Here is a 17,200-nt window from a genome sequence, read left to right on the forward strand (position 1 = left end):
ACTTGCATGAAGCTGGAAAGGGTTACAAAAGTACCTCCAAAAGCCTTGATGGTCATGTGTTCATGGTAAGACAGACGGTCTACAAATGGAGAAAGTTTAGCACTGTTGCTACTCTCCCTAGGCATGGTCGTCCTGTAAAAATGACTGCAAGAGCACAGCGCAAAATGCTGCATGAGGTAAAGAAGAATCCCAGAGTGTCCGCTAAAGACCTACAGAAATCTCTGGCACATGCTAACATTTTTGTTGACACATCTACAATAAGGAAAACATTAAACAAGAATGGAGTACATGGGAGGACACCACGGAGGAAGCCATTGCTGTCCAAAAAGAATATTGCAGCACGTTTGAAGTTTGCAAAAGAGCACCTGGATGTTCCACAGCACTACTGGCAAAATATACTGTGGACAGATGAAACCAAGATTGAGTTGTTTGGGAAGAACACACAACACTATGTGTGGAGAAAAAAAAGGCACAGCACACCAACATCAAAACCTCATCCCCACTGTAAAACATGGCGGAGGGAGCATCATGGTTTGGGGCTGCTATGCTGCCTCAGGGCCTGGAGGGATTGTTGTCATTGATGGGAAAATGAATTCCAGAGTTTATCAAGACATTTTGCAGGAAAAGGTACGACCATCTGTCCGCCAACTGAAGCTCCGCAGAGGATGGGTGATGCAACAGGACAATGACCCAAAGCATACAAGTAATTCAACAAAACAATGGCTGCAACAGCACAGAATACGCCTTCTGGAGTGGCTCAGTCAGAGTCCTGACCTCAACCCGATTGAAATGCTGTGGCATGACCTTAAGAGAGCGATTCACACCAGACATCCCAAGAATATTGCTACACTGAAACAGTTTTGTGAAGAGGAGTGGTCCAAAATTACTTCAGATCGTTGTGCAGGTCTGAGCTGCAACTACAGGAAACATTTGGTTGAGGTTATTGCTGCCGAAGGAGGGTCAACCAGTTATTAAGTCCAAAGGTTCACATACTTTTCCTCCCTGCACTGTGAATGTTTACATGTTATGTGCAATTAAACCATGGCAACATCTATTGTTTGTGTAGTATTATGTTCAGCAGACTGTGTTCTTCTATTGTTGTGACTTAGATGACGTTCAGAGCACATTTTATGCCCAATTCATGCAAAACTCCACGTAATCCAAAGGGGTTCACATACTTTTTCTTGCAACTGTATATACATACCTATATGTCTATATACACACACACTCTAGATATCCAAGCTTTTATTTTAGGGGGTTCTGTTGCTTGCCAGTGTTGAGGAATAAGTCCCTTTGCCGCATTTATTAAATGAAACAATATCGTATTTTTAGAATGCTTCACAGATGTCTTAGATATATGAAAGACAGATCCACGGATCGAACGGTATACTATTCCTCAATATCTCCTGTATGTATTGAATTTTCACATGCCAGTACTCCTGTATTTTGGGACAATACCACCAAATGTGTGCCATTGCTCCCTTAATCTCACACCCTCGCCAACATAAAGGTGATACCTCTGATCTTTACTTATGTGCTATTTTAGGTGTTCTATACCATGTTACAAGACATTTATGATTCATTTCAACCATGCTCATATTCACCGCTCGTGTGTTAATCTAAATACTTTGTTTTTTTTGTTGCTCATTCAATTTTGGTCCAAGCTCATGTTCCCACATATCTAAGAACCCTTGGGATTCTGATCCAGATAATTCAGTAGGGATCTTCTAGAGGAAGCATGTTTTTGTATTTTTTTTAAACTAAACATATGTTCTCGGGGATACATATCCTCCTCTTTCCTTAATAGCTGTGGGAGCATTGCAACAAAATGTCTCAATTGATAATACCGCCATTCATCTAATACTGAAAATATTTCCTTCTTATTTTTTAATTCGTGAAAACATCATAATTCCCCTTTATTTACATTATCTTTCAAAGTGTGTATTACTATCCTTTATCAATTTTCCCGAAATGTTATCATTCCCAGGTGCGAAAAACGTTGTTCCCACCAGTGGAATTAAAAGTGAGTTATACTTCCATTCCATCTGTTTGTGCAATGCATCCCATATCCTCAATACATTCCGTGTCAATGTGCTAGTTTCTTCATCTAGTGTACGAAACTAATGTGGTATCCAAATAATCCTATCTAATTGTGCCTTACTTCGTGTTCTCATTATTTTTACCGAACTTCTCCCCCATGAATTATATATCCAATCTTCTAAACGTGACAGTAACACCGAGGCATAATATCCCCTAAAATCCGGGATACTTAGTCCCCCTCAGTTTATTATTACTCCAAATTTCATATTTAACGCTTGGTTTTTTATTGGCCCATATATATTTGAGTATCTTTTTTTTTTTTTTTTCTTAAATGGTACTTTTGGTACCATGCGACCTACCCAGGACACCCATCCCCTTGAAATTCTCAATTCAGCCTTAATTTTGTTTATTAGTGGGATATAATTTGCCTGATATAGATATTTTAGGGACGGGGTTAATTTTATTCCCAAGTATTTCAATTCTTCTTCCTTCCATGTAAAAGGGAATTCTTTTTGAAGAGTTTGTTTCTCTTTTTATCTAGGGTTTGTAATATAAAACAGCATATCATCTGCATGAGATGCAACTTTAATTCGACATCTCCTATCCAAATTCCTTTAACATCTACACTATTCCTCACAGTTGCCAGTAACGGTTCCAGTAACGGAAACAGAGAAAGTGGGCACCCCTGCCTTGTTCCATTGTGCATTCTGAAAAACTTTGACAATGATCTGTTAACCTTAACCGCTGCTGATGGGCTCCTATATAACTCTTTGATCCACGTTAACATTCTGAGCCCAATTCCTAGTATCTCCAGTGTATCTATCATAAATACCCAATCTTCTCTATCAAAGGCCTTTTCAGCATCTATCGATAAGATAACCCCCAAGGCCTTACCTTTTCTACTTTTTTGCAGGAGGAGCAATGATCTTAATCAGTTATCCCTTCCTTCTCTACCCGGAATGAATTCTACTTGATCTAAGTTGATCTATTCCAGCATTAGCTTTTTTAATCTAGTGTAAATCTAGTGTAAATCCAGTGTAAATTTGCTGTCCCTTCAAAATAACTCAACACACAGCCATTAATGTCTAAACCGCTGGCAACAAAAGTGAGTACACCCCTAAGTGAAATGTCCAAATTGGACTCAAAGTGTCAATATTTTGTGTGGCCACCATTATTTTCCAGCACTGCCTTAACCCTCTTGAGCATGGAGTTCACCAAAGCGTCACAGGTTGCCACTGGAGTCCTCTTCCACTCCTCCATGGTGACATCACAGAGCTGGTGAATGTTAGAGACCTTGCGCTCGTCCACCTTTCATTTGAGGATGCCCCACAGATGCTCAATAGGGTTTAGGTCTGGAGACATGCTTGGCCAGTCCATCACCTTTACCCTCAGCTTCTTTAGCAAGGCAGTGGTCATCTTGAAGGTGTGTTTGGGGTCTTTATGTTGGAATATTGCCCTGTGGCCCAGTCTCCGAAGGGAGGGGATCATGCTCTGCTTCAGTATGTCACAGTACATGTTGGCATTCATGGTTCCCTTAATGAACTGTAGCTCCCCAGTGCCGGCAGCACCCATGCAGGCACAGACGTGACACTCCACCACCATGCTCGACTGTACTCTTCACCTGGTTGCCGCCACACATGCTTGACACCATCTGAACCAAATAAGTTTATCTTGGTTTCATCAGACCACAGGACATGGTTCCAGTAATCCATGTCCTTTGTCTGCTTGTCTACAGCAAACGGTTTCCGGGCTTTCTTGTGCATCATCTTTAGAAGAGGCTTCCTTCTGGAACGACAGCCATGTAGACCAATTTAATGCAGTGTGCGGCGTATGGTTCTGAGCACTGACAGGCTGACCCCCCACCTCTTCAACCTCTGCAGCAATGCTGGCAGCACTCATACGTCTATCTCCCAAGGACAACCTCTGTATATGACGCTGAGCATGTGCACTCAACTTCTTTGGTTGACCATGGCGAGGCCTGTTCTGAGTGGAACTTGTCCTGTTAAAACGCTGTATGGTCTTTGACAAGACCCTGAAACTGAGCTGCAGCGCAGTGGTGATCTTCTTATAGCCTAGGCCATCTTTATGTGGAACAATTCTTTTTTTTCAGATCCTCAGACTTTTTTGCCATGAGGTGCCATGTTGAACTTCCAGTGACCAGTATGAGAGAGTGAGAGCGATAACACCAAATTTAACACACATTCTCCCCATTCACACCTGAGACCTTGCAACACTAACGAGTCACATGACACTGGGGAGAAAAAATGGCTAATTGGGCTCAATTTGGACATTTTCACTTAGGGTGTACTCACTTTTGTTGCCAGTGGTTTAGACATTAATGGTGGTGTGTTGAGTTATTTTGCGGGAACAGCAAATTTACACTGTTCTACAAGCTGTACAATCACTACTTTACAATGTAGCAAAGTGTTATTTCTTCAGTGTCGTCCCTTGAAAAGATATAATAAAATATTTACAAAAATGTGAGGGGTGTACTCACGTCTGGGAGATTCTGTAGGTCTCTAACTGGTACACTGGGACCTGTCTTTCCTCTCTTTAGGTATAACTGTAATATATGCCTTTAGTGACTCCTCTCTCATCTCTGTATCATTTAATAGCGCATTCATATATGTGCACATTTTGGGAACTAGTTCTCTAAATTTCCTATAGTATCTTACTGTAAATCCATCTGGCCCGGGGCTCTTATCTACAGCTGTATTCTTCAATACAGAATTTACTTCATTTTGTGAGATTAAGCTTTCTAAACCTGTTAATCTGACTTCATCCAATCTGGGTAGACCAGCTTTGTTTAAATATATCTGCCTTTTCCCTTTTCTTTCTTCATCGGTTTCTTTCTGGTTCTTAAATTTTGCTCCATATAGACTACTGTATTAGACTTCTGGAATGTATTAGCAATATCAGTGGTTGAACACCCCATTTTGCCTTTTTCATCTTTGATTTTTTTAATAAAATTCTTTGTTAATCTAAAGGGGGGGGATGTAAACATGGCACCCAGAAGCTGCAGGTGCTAGGAGCTCTAGCCACCTGCCATACAATGTGGCACAATTAACTCTTACCCTATATCCGTCTGAAGTGTGTCTTGTCTGAGGAGGCCTGGTGTGTTCTGCCCAGAGTACCAAGTGGAGCAGAGGTCCTGGCGTTGAGGAAAGCCGGTGAGATGCTGTGCAGTCGGAGAGGGGGAAAGGTCTGGCGGAGTAACGAAGGATGCCAGGAGTGACCGCGTGACTGGTCAGGTGACGGTGGAGGGGAATCCGGATCACAGAGAAACTGGTAGACGGCGCGGGGGAGAACCAGCGCTGGGGCAAGGAGCAGACCTGGGTAATGGTGGACAATGTGGAGGGTGGCCCCTGAACACCAGCGGCATCCTCCTGAGACTCAGGAAGACATACATCCAGCATATACCCGGTACCAGAGGCTAATTTGGAGGTCGTAGAGCTGTGGAGGAGGTGGTGAGTCTCCGCAGGAGGCGGGAAATCCCCTGTGTTATTGCTGACGATATTGGAAGAAATGAGGAAGTGATTAAAGGGTCTCAGAGGTTGAAGGGACTGATGAAAAGTATATAAATTCCAAAAAAAGATCAATAGAAGAGAAAAGAGGGCACCCAATAAGTTAAAAAGGAAGAGAAGGAAGAGAGGACAATAGAGAACCGTAACTCCAAGAAAGAGAACTGGAAAGGGGCTCAGGAAGAATATGATTAAAAGCCGGATCAGTATCCCTGATAACAAATTGTGAAAAAGGGAAATAATATATTGCCTGAAGATATAGAAATTACTGTATAATTTAAAAAAGGTGAAGAGCAGAGCAGTAAAAAGGAGGGAGTACAAAAACTCCCCAACCAAGTTTAAATACAAACACAATAAAGAAGTATATACCTTCGCAGGAGAAAAGCCCAGAGGACCAAAGCCCTGAGGGACAAGGGGGAAGAAAAATGTATTGGAGAACAAGACTATCTTTTGGTGTAATAGATAAGATCCAGTGTAAAGAAGCTACAGTCTCGGAAGTTGAAACAGGAAAAAGAAGCATGGAAGAGCAGGAAGTGAGATTGCAAATGCCCACAAAATCAGAAATTGCATGTTTGCAAAATAAGAAAGCTCCATAGAGTGAAATGACGGTATTACATAACGATATGGGACAAGCCCTAGCACGAGTAGAAGAAACAGAAAAACAATTAGAGAAACAAGTTCAGGTTATTAATAAATTGAAAATACAAATACAGCCAGGTCCATAAATATTGAGACATCGGCACAATTCTAACATTTTTGGCTCTATACACCACCACAATGGATTTGAAATGAAACAAACAAGACGTGCTTTAACTGCAGACTGTCAGCTTTAATTTGAGGGTATTTACAACCAAATCAGGTGAACGGTGTAGGAATTACAACAGTTTGCATATGTGCCTCCCACTTGTTAAGGGACCAAAAGTAATGGGACAGAATAATAATCATAAATCAAACTTTCACTTTTTAATACTTGGTTGCAAATCATTTGCAGTCAATTACAGTCTGAAGTCTGGAACGCATAGACATCACCAGACGCTGGGTTTCATCTCTGGTGATGCTCTGCCAGGCCTCTACTGCAACTGTCTTCAGTTCCTGCTTGTTCTTGGGGCATTTTCCCTTCAGTTTTGTCTTCAGCAAGTGAAATGCATGCTCAGTCGGATTCAGGTCAGGTGATTGACTTGGCCATTGCATAACATTCCACTTCTTTCCCTTAAAAAACTCTTTGGTTGCTTTTGCAGTATGCTTTGGGTCATTGTCCATCTGAACTGTGAAGCGGCGTCCAATGAGTTCTGAAGCATTTGGCTGAATATGAGCAGATAATATTGCTCGAAACACTTCAGAATTCATCCTGCTGCTTTTGTCAGCAGTCACATCATCAATAAATACAAGAGAACCAGTTCCATTGGCAGCCATACATGCCCACGCCATGACACTACCACCACCATGCTTCACTGATGAGGTGGTATGCTTAGGATCATGAGCAGTTCCTTTCCTTCTCCATACTCTTCTCTTCCCATCACTCTGGTACAAGTTGATCTTGGTCTCATCTGTCCATAGGATGTTGTTCCAGAACTGTGAAGGCTTTTTTAGATGTCGTTTGGCAAACTCTAATCTGGCCTTCCTGTTTTTGAGGCTCACCAATGGTTTACATCTTCTGTTGAACCCTCTGTATTCACTCTGGTGAAGTCTTCTCTTGATTGTTGACTTTGACACACATACACCTACCTCCTGGAGAGTGTTCTTGATCTGGCCAACTGTTGTGAAGGGTGTTTTCTTAACCAGGGAAAGAATTCTTCAGTCATCCACCACAGTTTTCCGTGGTCTTCCGGGTCTTTTGGTGTTGCTGAGCTCACCGGTGCGTTCCTTCTTTTTAAGAATGTTCCAAACAGTTGTTTTGGCCACGCCTAATGTTTTTGCTATCACTCTGATGGGTTTGTTTTGTTTTTTCAGCCTAATGATGGCTTGCTTCACTGATAGTGACAGCTCTTTGGATCTCATCTTGAGAGTTGATAGCAACAGATTCCAAATGCAAATAGCACACTTGAAATGAACTCTGGACCTTTTATCTGCTCATTGTAATTGTGATAATGAGGGAATAACAAACACCTGGCCATGGAACAGCTGAGAAGCCAATTGTCCCATTACTTTTGGTCCCTTAACAAGTGGGAGGCACATATGCAAACTGTTGTAATTCCTACACCGTTCACCTGATTTGGATGTAAATACCCTCAAATTAAGGCTGACAGTCTGCAGTTAAAGCACATCTTGTTAGTTTCATTTCAAATCCATTGTGGTGGTGTATAGAGCCAAAAATGTTAGAATTGTGTCGATGTCCCAATATTTATGGACCTGAAATGAGAAAAGTAGAGATTGCTCTCATATAAATTGGAAGATAATGAAAATCGTGACAGAAGAAATAATCTAAGGATCCGGGGTTTGCCAGAGGGAACTCAAGGAGAAGATTTACGGGAGAAGATGAGGAAACCGTTTAATCCAATAATAGGGAAAGCAGAGATTGATCAACTAAAAATAGAGTACATAGGATAAGGAGGTCCCAAACGGTAACAGCAGACACTGCAAGAGACATGATAGTGGATTTTCATCATTACGAGGATAAAGAAATTATCCGTAAAAAGTTGCGCAGGATAGAGATAAAATATGATAAATAAAGTTGCAGATATTGCACCAGAGACACTTGCAAGAAGACGACTCCTGAAACAATTGTTGGATCAAATGAAAGAAAAACATATCCGTTACAACTGGGAATTTCCTGCATGTTTGATAGGGTGAAAGGACGGTAAATAGGCAATACGGAGATTCCCAGAAGACATGAGAGACTTTTGTGAAAGACTAGAATTACAGACACTGGACATCAAAGGATGGTCTGAGGAGGTGAAGGAGAAAGTAGTTGAAATCAAAAAATGTGAATACTTGTGAGCTACTATGGTAAATCGTGATTATGTTAATCAATTTGGTAAATGAATAAATAAACCCACCTGTGGTTCGCTGACACTCACACTAACTCATAAAATAGTGCTACGTGACTCAAAATAATATATAAAAGTGCCACTCTCCCATACAAATAAACTTTGAAATACTTTATTGTAATAAAAATTATGATGTATATCACATATACCACTCTATATTAAACAAATATATTTCTGTGCTAATTACCCTTTGTGAAAACAGAAATCAATATCAATATACCCAAGTCCATATTTAAATATAAATGTAAGTGTACAGAGTCCTCTTCCGATTAAATTCAACATAAGAAGTGCCACTCCCAAAATCCACGTGCAGTGTGATCTTAGTATGCGCTCACCTTGTGTTTTGCCTAAGATGATAGGCAAAAACCGCTTGTTGTCCTCGTAGGACTGATGTAACCATATTCCTCCTGTGTAAGGTTCCTCCAGATATAAAATGGACCGTTGTAATTCTATATTATTCCACCTGGGGTCTCTCCAATCAATAAGTATGCTGTATAAAGGAAATCTATCTCAGATGGGTATCATAGGAGAAAAACAGGAGAAAAACAAACCATGGTGCCTTATTCTCTTCTCCTCCTTATACTACATGAAATAAAACTTTTGGGAGTGCACATCTTACGTTGAATTTAATCGGAAGAGGACTCTGTGTACACTTATATATATTTAAATATGGACTTGGGTATATTGATATTGATTTCTGTTTTCACAAAGGGTAATTAGCACAGAAAAATATTTGTTTAATATAGAGAGGTATATGCGATATACATCATAATTTTTATTAATATAAGGTATTTCAAAGTTTATTTGTATGGGAGCGCGGCACTTTTATATATTATAAGGAGAAAGTAGTACTTGGACAAGAAAAATAGCAGTAAGTTTCTAAAAAGAGAGAGTAATAGAAAAACGAGGGGAGGGAAGTGGCTCTGGGGAGAGGGAGAAGATAAGTGGAGAGGGACAGCCGTGGTGTTGAACTTTCGGCCCTGTGTTTCCCTTTTCTTTTCCTCCCACTCTGCTTGCTCCCCCCTCCCCTCATCCACCTCGATAAGAAGAAGGGTGAGGTAATAAGAAGAGAAGAATGGGAGGGGAGGAGCTTTTTTTTTTTTTTTTTTTTTTTTTTTAAGAGAGAATTACAGTGGGGTGTCAGGAGGCCAAACACGCTGCTGAATCTCAGACCTAAGATGAGACACTGGGGTCTGTCTGGACGTGTGTCTTTGGAGCTTTACCCAGGGATAGGAATCGAATATGATAATAAATCACAACCGATTCTAAGGCCAAAAGTAGGCCAGTGGGTTTTAAAGGAAGGGATTTGGGGGGCGGGTATATGTGGAAGGTCTTCTGGTTTTATATAAATATATATATATATACACACACACATATACATACATACATACATACATATACACACACACACACACACACACACACACACATATACACACACATACATCCCTATAGAAAGGAATATACAGAACAGATATAGAAGGAAGAATGAATACGATCAATTTTTATGACATATAATGTAAAAGGTCTGAACACCCCAACAAAAAGGTATAAGATTTTAAGAGACAAAAAGGTGGAGCAATTGGGTTTTGGGAGAAATATAAGATTTACGGAGGAGGATCGCCTGGTGGATCCGGAGGGTTGGTTTTTGTGTTTGAGAGGAAAATCACTGGGTTTAGAGCAGTGTTTCTCAACCTTATTTCAGTCAAGGCACCCTTTAACCACTAGCCTACAGGGCACTTATACCCCCTCCCTGCCCAGGCCAATTTCCAGCTTTCAGAGCTCTCGCACTTTGAATGACAATTGTGGGGTCATGCAACACTGTACCCATATGAAATTTTTGTAATTTTTTTGAGACAGATAGGGCTTTCTTTTGGTGGTATTTAATCACCTCTGGGATTTTTATTTTTTCTTAAAACAAACCAAAAGCCACTGAAAAGTTTGAAAACAAAAAAAAAAATGTTTTTTCTTAGTTTTTGTTATACAATTTTGTAAATAAGCGATTTTTCTCCTTCACTGATGTGCGCTACTGAGGCTGCAGTGCTGGGCACTGATAGTCTGCACTGGTGGACACTGATAGGTGGCACTGATGAGGAGGCACTGGTAGGTTGCACTGATGGACATTGACAGGCATCACTGATACATGACACTGATAGGCGGCACTGACTGGCGGCACTGACTGGCATTGATAGGTGGCACTGATGGGTGACATTGAAAGGCAGTTCAGATGGGCACCGATATGTGGCATTGATGTGCACTGATATGTGGCACTGGCACGTGGCACTGACTGACACTGACAGGTGGCACTTCTGGGGCCACACTGATCATCAGTACCCTGATGATCAGTGTACATGTCCCCTCAGCGGAAAGCAGATTACCGGCTCTCCTCTCGAGCTGTCAGCAGAAGGTGGTTAAAATTATGGACAGTCCCGAGGCACCCCATTCTAACATGCAAAAACTGTTCTAATAGTTTTATATAATGCAGCAACATCAACAGATGATTTATTCTTCCAAATAAATACACGTTTGCACACTGATACTGACAAGTATTCCAGGTTTTCTCTTCTCCTGCAGTTTCTTTCCATCACTGAGCTAATGTGACCCTAGCATTGACGGAGCGGGGCAGGGGAGGGTCAAACTAGGATACTGTGCAGTCAGATGACATCCTCCTTATCAACTGATGTCATCAGTTGCCAGGTCGCCGATGGCTAGAAGGTCGTAATGGTGCACAACGAAAACCTGTGACTTTGTGTAACTAAAAAGCAGGATTGTTCCATCCACTGGCTTGTATACATGTTTTGGGCAATCTTTACACATTTTGCCAGGGCACCGCTGAAGGAACCTCAAGACACCATGGTTGAGAAAGGCTGGTTTAGAGTGTACTTGAGCAAAGATTTATAGTCCTAATAACAATCCAATTGTATACCTGGAAGGGATATTAAGGAAAATGTACAGATTTTAAGATGGGAAGTCTGATTGTGGCAGGAGATTTAAATTTTTGTATGGATCCAAGAGATGGATGTAACATCTCGTGCCCAGAGAGAGAGAGCAGCAGGAGTCTAAAGTATTTTAAAAAGCTGCATGGAGAGTCAAACATCCAAGAGAAAGATTATACCGTCTACTTGTCACACAGGATGTATGCACGACTGGATTACATAGTGATTGAACATAGACTACTGGAGTCTTTGGTGAAAGTGAAAATAGAATTAATATCTATATCAAATCATGCTCATGTCACAATGAAGCTGAGCTGATGGCTGGGAAGAGAGTAGAATAAAATTAATATATGGCAATTAAATTGCATGCTTTTACAAGACCATAAAACAGAAAAAAGGTTAAAAGAGGAAATAGAAAAATATTTTAGGTTTATTGAGAATGAGGGCGTTTGTGGCTACAGTATGGGAAGCACATAAGGCCTACATTAGGGGAATCTTGATTTTGATTGGGGAAAAAAAAAAAAAGGAGTAAGAAAATTAGAATAACGGAAGAACAATTGCGTAAAAAGGAAATAGAGAGACTGTTACACAGCAGGAGAGGATTATAAAAAGAGAAGAGTTATAGGATTTCATGGAACAAGAAACTAGAAAGATTTTTAATAGAGTTTTGAAAGAAAGATATCAGAGGGGGAACAGACCAGTAAAATCTAATGAGAAAGTTAAGGGATAAGAAAGTGAGGTAGATGTGTATTGTTGCATCTCAAAATAACCCTGTTTTCCAGATTTGTGTCATCACTTCACCTATAGCTACATACTCTGCACACAGTGGACTTACATGCACCTGGGCTCTGTCCTGGGACCAATTCTGCTTAACTTGTTCATAAATTATATAGACGGCTGGAACAAAATTCAATCTCAGTGCTTGCTGATGATATAAAGCTAAGCAGGGCAACAACTTCACAACAGGCTATGGCAAATTTACTAGAATACCTAATTAAAATAGAGGGGCAAGCAGCTAATTGGCAGATGAGGTTTAATATTGAAACTTAAAAATCTAAAGTAATGCACTTGGTAGCTAACATGCAAGTTACTCGAAAGGAGGAAAACCGATGAACCAAAATCTCTGTAGATCACAGACTCAGCAATATCATGCAATGCCAAGCAAGGCTAGGAGACTACTGGAATGCATTAAAAAGGGTATTTACGCAACAGATAAATGTATCTACCACTTCATAAAACCCTGGTTCAGCCACATCCTGAGAATGCGGTCCAGTTTGGGTCACCAATCCATAGGAAAGATGCCTTTAAACTGGAGGAAGTCCAGAGACTGGCAAAAGAAGTTAGTAATGGAGCTAGAGGACCCCAGTTATTAGGAACGACTACAAAAAATAAATTTATTCTCCCTGGAGTATATATGCTCAACAGGTGTTTTGATCACATTATACAAATCTTTAAAAGGCGACTACCGTATTTTCCGGCGTATAAGACGACTTTTTAACCCATGAAAATCTTCTGAAAAGTCGGGGGTCTTATACGCCGGTATACGGCGAGCCGGTGTCAGGGCGGCACTTTTTCGGGGGGTGGTGCGGTGCTGCCCCCCCCCTCCAACGGAAGGGGGGACTAAGTACAGGGGCGGGCAGGGGGCTGCTGTTTCTTACCTGGCTCCGGTCCCAGTCCCACGACGATCCAGTCCAGGAAGCGCGGCTGCTCCTTCATTCAGTTCGGCCGCTCGATGCACGCTCGGCTCCGCCTCCTCACCGGTGATTGGGCACCAGAACTGTAGCTCAGGAAAGGCACACAGGTGGCCAATCACCGGCGAGGAGGCGAAGCCGAGCGGCCCCGCGAAAATCGAGTGAGGGAGCGGCCGGTAAGTGTGCAGCAGCACCATGCTGGAACACTATTGGCACTATTCCTCCCCCCCACTGCCACCAACGATGAGGCACTATTCCACCCCCCACTGACACCAATGATGGGGTACCATCATTGGTGTCAGTGGGAGGAATAGTGTCCCATCATTGGTATCAGTGGGAGGAATAGTGTCCCATCATTGGTGTCAGTGGGAGGAATAGTGTCCCATCATTGGTGTCAGTGGGAGGAATAGTGCCCCATCATTGGTGTCAGTGGGAGGAATAGTGCCCCATCATTGGTGTCAGTGGGAGGAATAGCACCCCATCATTGGAATACCATACTGAAATACCATACCATATTGAAATCAAATCTGATGTTTTTTAATTTTTATTTGGTGTGCATTGGAAGAGGGGTAGTCTTATACGGTGAGTATAGCCCAAACCCTATATTTCAACAGGAAAAGTAGGGGGTCATCTTATACGCCCAGTCGTCTTATACACCGGAAAATACGGTATATCATTTGAAGAAAACTAAAGTCCCTAAAGAAGCCACTCAGCCACAAATTGAGGTTTGATGAGAAGTGGTTAAAACAAAGTTTTTTTACTGTTAAAACGGTAAGGTTGCAGAACTTCCTTCCACAGTTGGTGGTGTAAGTATACAATGTACGGAGATATTGAAAATGGTAAAGATATAAAAGTACGCAAACACACACACAGGCTGAACTGGATGCATCAATGTTATTAAAAATTACCAACTATGAAAATATATTGATATCTGCCCTCTGATAGCTCCCTCAGTATTACTCCACACATGGTTGCCTTTATTTCATGTTTTACTCGTGCTTAAAACAGACCACAGTGTAGAACACCTGATGTCCCATGAAGTTCACTCTGCTTAATGCTGTAGAAAACTCCATGGTTGTCAGACAGGCCAATCACATAACTGACAGGTCATGTGACTGGGTTTGCCTCCTGCCAGCATTTTTTGTCCCTTGTTTTCTTGATTCGTTCCAATTGTGCTCTGCTTTCATTTATTGTCCCATGTTGCAAAATACACATTTGTAATATACATTTGTAAAGCAGAAAGAAGTGCTTTGAAAGGAACAGCGTGGTCTTAAAGAGGTTGCAAGTCCAATAAACAACACTTCCTTGCACCAATAGATAAAGTATTAGAAACCAATCTAATTGTGTGCACATTTTAAAAATACAGTGGGGCAAAAAAGTATTTGGTCAGCCACCAATTGTGCAAGTTCTCCCGCTTAAAAAGATGAGAGAGGCCTGTAATTGGCATCATAGGTAGACCTCAACTATGAGAGACAAAATGAGAAAAAAAATCCAGACAATCACATTGGCTGATTTGGAAAGAATTTATTTGCAAATTGTGGTGGAAAATAAGTATTTGGTCAATATCAAAAGTTCATCTCAATACTTTGGTATATATCCTTTGTTGGCAATGACAGAGGTCAAACGTTTCCTGTAAGTCTTCACAAGGTTGGCACACACTGTTGCTGGTATGTTGGCCCATTCCTCCATGTAGATCTCCTCTAGAGCAGTGATGTTTTCGGCCTGTCACTGGGCAACATGGACTTTCAACTCCCTCCAAAGGTTTTCTATGGGGTTGAGATCTGGAGACTGGCTAGGCCACTCCAGGACCTTGAAATGCTTCTTACGAAGCCATTCCTTCGTTGCCCGGACAGTAAGTTTGGGATCATTGTCATGTTGGAAGACCCAGCCACGTTTCATCTTCAATGCCCTTGCTGATGGAAGGAGATTTGCACTCAAAATCTCACGATACATGGCCCCATTCATTCTGTCCTGTACATGGATCAGTCGTCCTGGTCCCTTTGCGGAGAAACAGCCCCAAAGCATGATGTTGCCACCCCCATGCTTCACAGTAGGTATGGTGTTCTTTGGTAGAAACACAACTCGTCGTGTTTAAAGGAGAGAGAATGCTGAGTTGCATCCAAACAGCTCTATTTTGGTTTCATCTGACCATATGACATTCTCCCAATCCTCTTCTGGATCATCCAAATGCTCTCTAGCAAACTTCAGACGGGCCCGGACATGTACTGGCTTAAGCAGGGGGACACGTCTGGCACTGCAGGATCTGAGTCCCTGGTGGCGTAGTGTGTTACTGATGGTAGCCTTTGTTACGTTGGTCCCAGCTCTCTTCAGGTCATTCACTAGGTCCCCCATGTGGTCCTGGGATTTTTGCTCACCGTTCTTGTGATCATTTTGACCCCACGGGGTGAGATCTTGCGTGGAGCCCCAGTTCGAGGGAGATTATCAGTGGTCTTGTATGTCTTCCATTTTCTAATTATTGCTCCCACAGCTGATTTGTTCACACCAAGCTGCTTGCCTATTGCAGATTCAGTCTTCCCAGCCTGGTGCAGGTCTACAATTTGGTTTCTGGTGTCCTTTGACAACTCTTTGGTCTTCACCATAGTGGAGTTTGGAGTGTGACTGTTTGAGGTTGTGGACAGGTGTCTTTTATACTGATAACAAGTTCAAACAGGTGCCATTGATACAGGTAATGAGTGCAGGACAGAGGAGCCTCTTAAAGAAGAAGGTACAGGTCTGTGAGAGACAGAAATCTTGCTTGTTTGTAGGTGACCAAATACTTATTTTCCACCATAATTTGCAAATAAATTCTTTCCAAATCAGCCAATGTGATTGTCTGGATTTTTTTTCTCATTTTGTCTCTCATAGTTGAGGTCTACCTATGATGCCAATTACAGGCCTCTCTCATCTTTTTAAGTGGGAGAACTTGCACAATTGGTGGCTGACTAAATACTTTTTTGCCCCACTGTAAGTCCTCAGTTTGTTTTACCCCTTGTAAAACCACCAGTCTTTGGGTGGGTCAAAAAACCAATGCAATGATCCCCAACCCAGCTATACATGCCCTTCAAAAATAGATATGCACTTCCTCAGGAGCTACACAGAGCAGCAGGGACACACACCCTTTCACACATCAGTCCTGGGAGGTTCATATACGCATCACCTCTGCTCAGCCTGTCACTCAAAAGAGAAGTGGACAACCATCCGCATATATTTCCTTGTATTGGATTTAGTCTATTCAGAAGAACAAAGTGGAATGCAGTTGACAGGGGATGCTTCAACATGGCAAACTAAACTCAAATGATTAGTACTGGGGAACTTTAATCAATTAATTGATAAGACTGTTTTTCAGATTTACAACCACTTTAAAAGCCAGTTTTCCTGCAATCGCACCACCATGGCACTCACTGATTCTGTAGTTCACTTGGCAGTCCAGACTAAATTTCACAACATCTGAGGAAATGGATTTCTCTGAACCCAACCTGACCAAGTTAATGTCACCGCAGTTTCCTGGAACATAAGAAAAAAAAGTGCACTTTTAGTTTAGATAGTTTCAACCTATTGTTAGTTCTTCATAAAGTTATAATGAGTAATGGTGAGCAATGAAAGTTCTACTTTGATAAAGGTTTTCAACGTGGCTTTACTAAATAGTTTTTTTTTGAAAAAAAGAGAAAAATTTCAGACATCCTGTTGATGAGTTTGGAAATATACTTTTATTTGACTGTTACATATCCTTTTGGAAGCCTGTATAGTCAGATGTCCAGAAAAATAGGATGTTTGTACTTACTGTAAAATTGTTCTTTTATAATTAATTGAAGGACACAAGAAGTGAAATACTACTATCAGGTTATATGGCCTCCTATAGTAGGATTTAAAAAACTGGGAAAAAAAAAAAAAAAAAAAAAACAAAAAAAAACAAAAAAAAAAAAAACACCCAGCATCTCCAGTCTATAGCAAGCAATATCAACATGATCATAAACACAGAGGGGTGGGACCACCTGTTCTAGGAGACCAGAATTCAGCCCTGGAGA

General features: G+C 41.4%; 1 protein-coding gene across 1 annotated transcript in view; it reads right to left on the bottom strand.

Moving 5' to 3' along the window:
- Positions 1-17,200, bottom strand: part of SETX (senataxin) — a 256,689-nt gene that overhangs the window by 75,550 nt on the left and 163,939 nt on the right. Inside the window, exon 15 of the mRNA XM_089675124.1 lies at positions 16,578-16,679. Within this exon, the coding sequence (XP_089531250.1) occupies positions 16,578-16,679 (102 nt within the window). The remainder of the gene's footprint in view (positions 1-16,577; positions 16,680-17,200) is intronic.

This window comes from Staurois parvus, unplaced genomic scaffold (assembly GCF_062004578.1).
Source record: "Staurois parvus isolate SC_StPar_1 unplaced genomic scaffold, SC_StPar_1.0 ptg000154l, whole genome shotgun sequence".
In the NCBI taxonomy this organism is placed as follows: Eukaryota; Metazoa; Chordata; class Amphibia; order Anura; family Ranidae; genus Staurois; species Staurois parvus.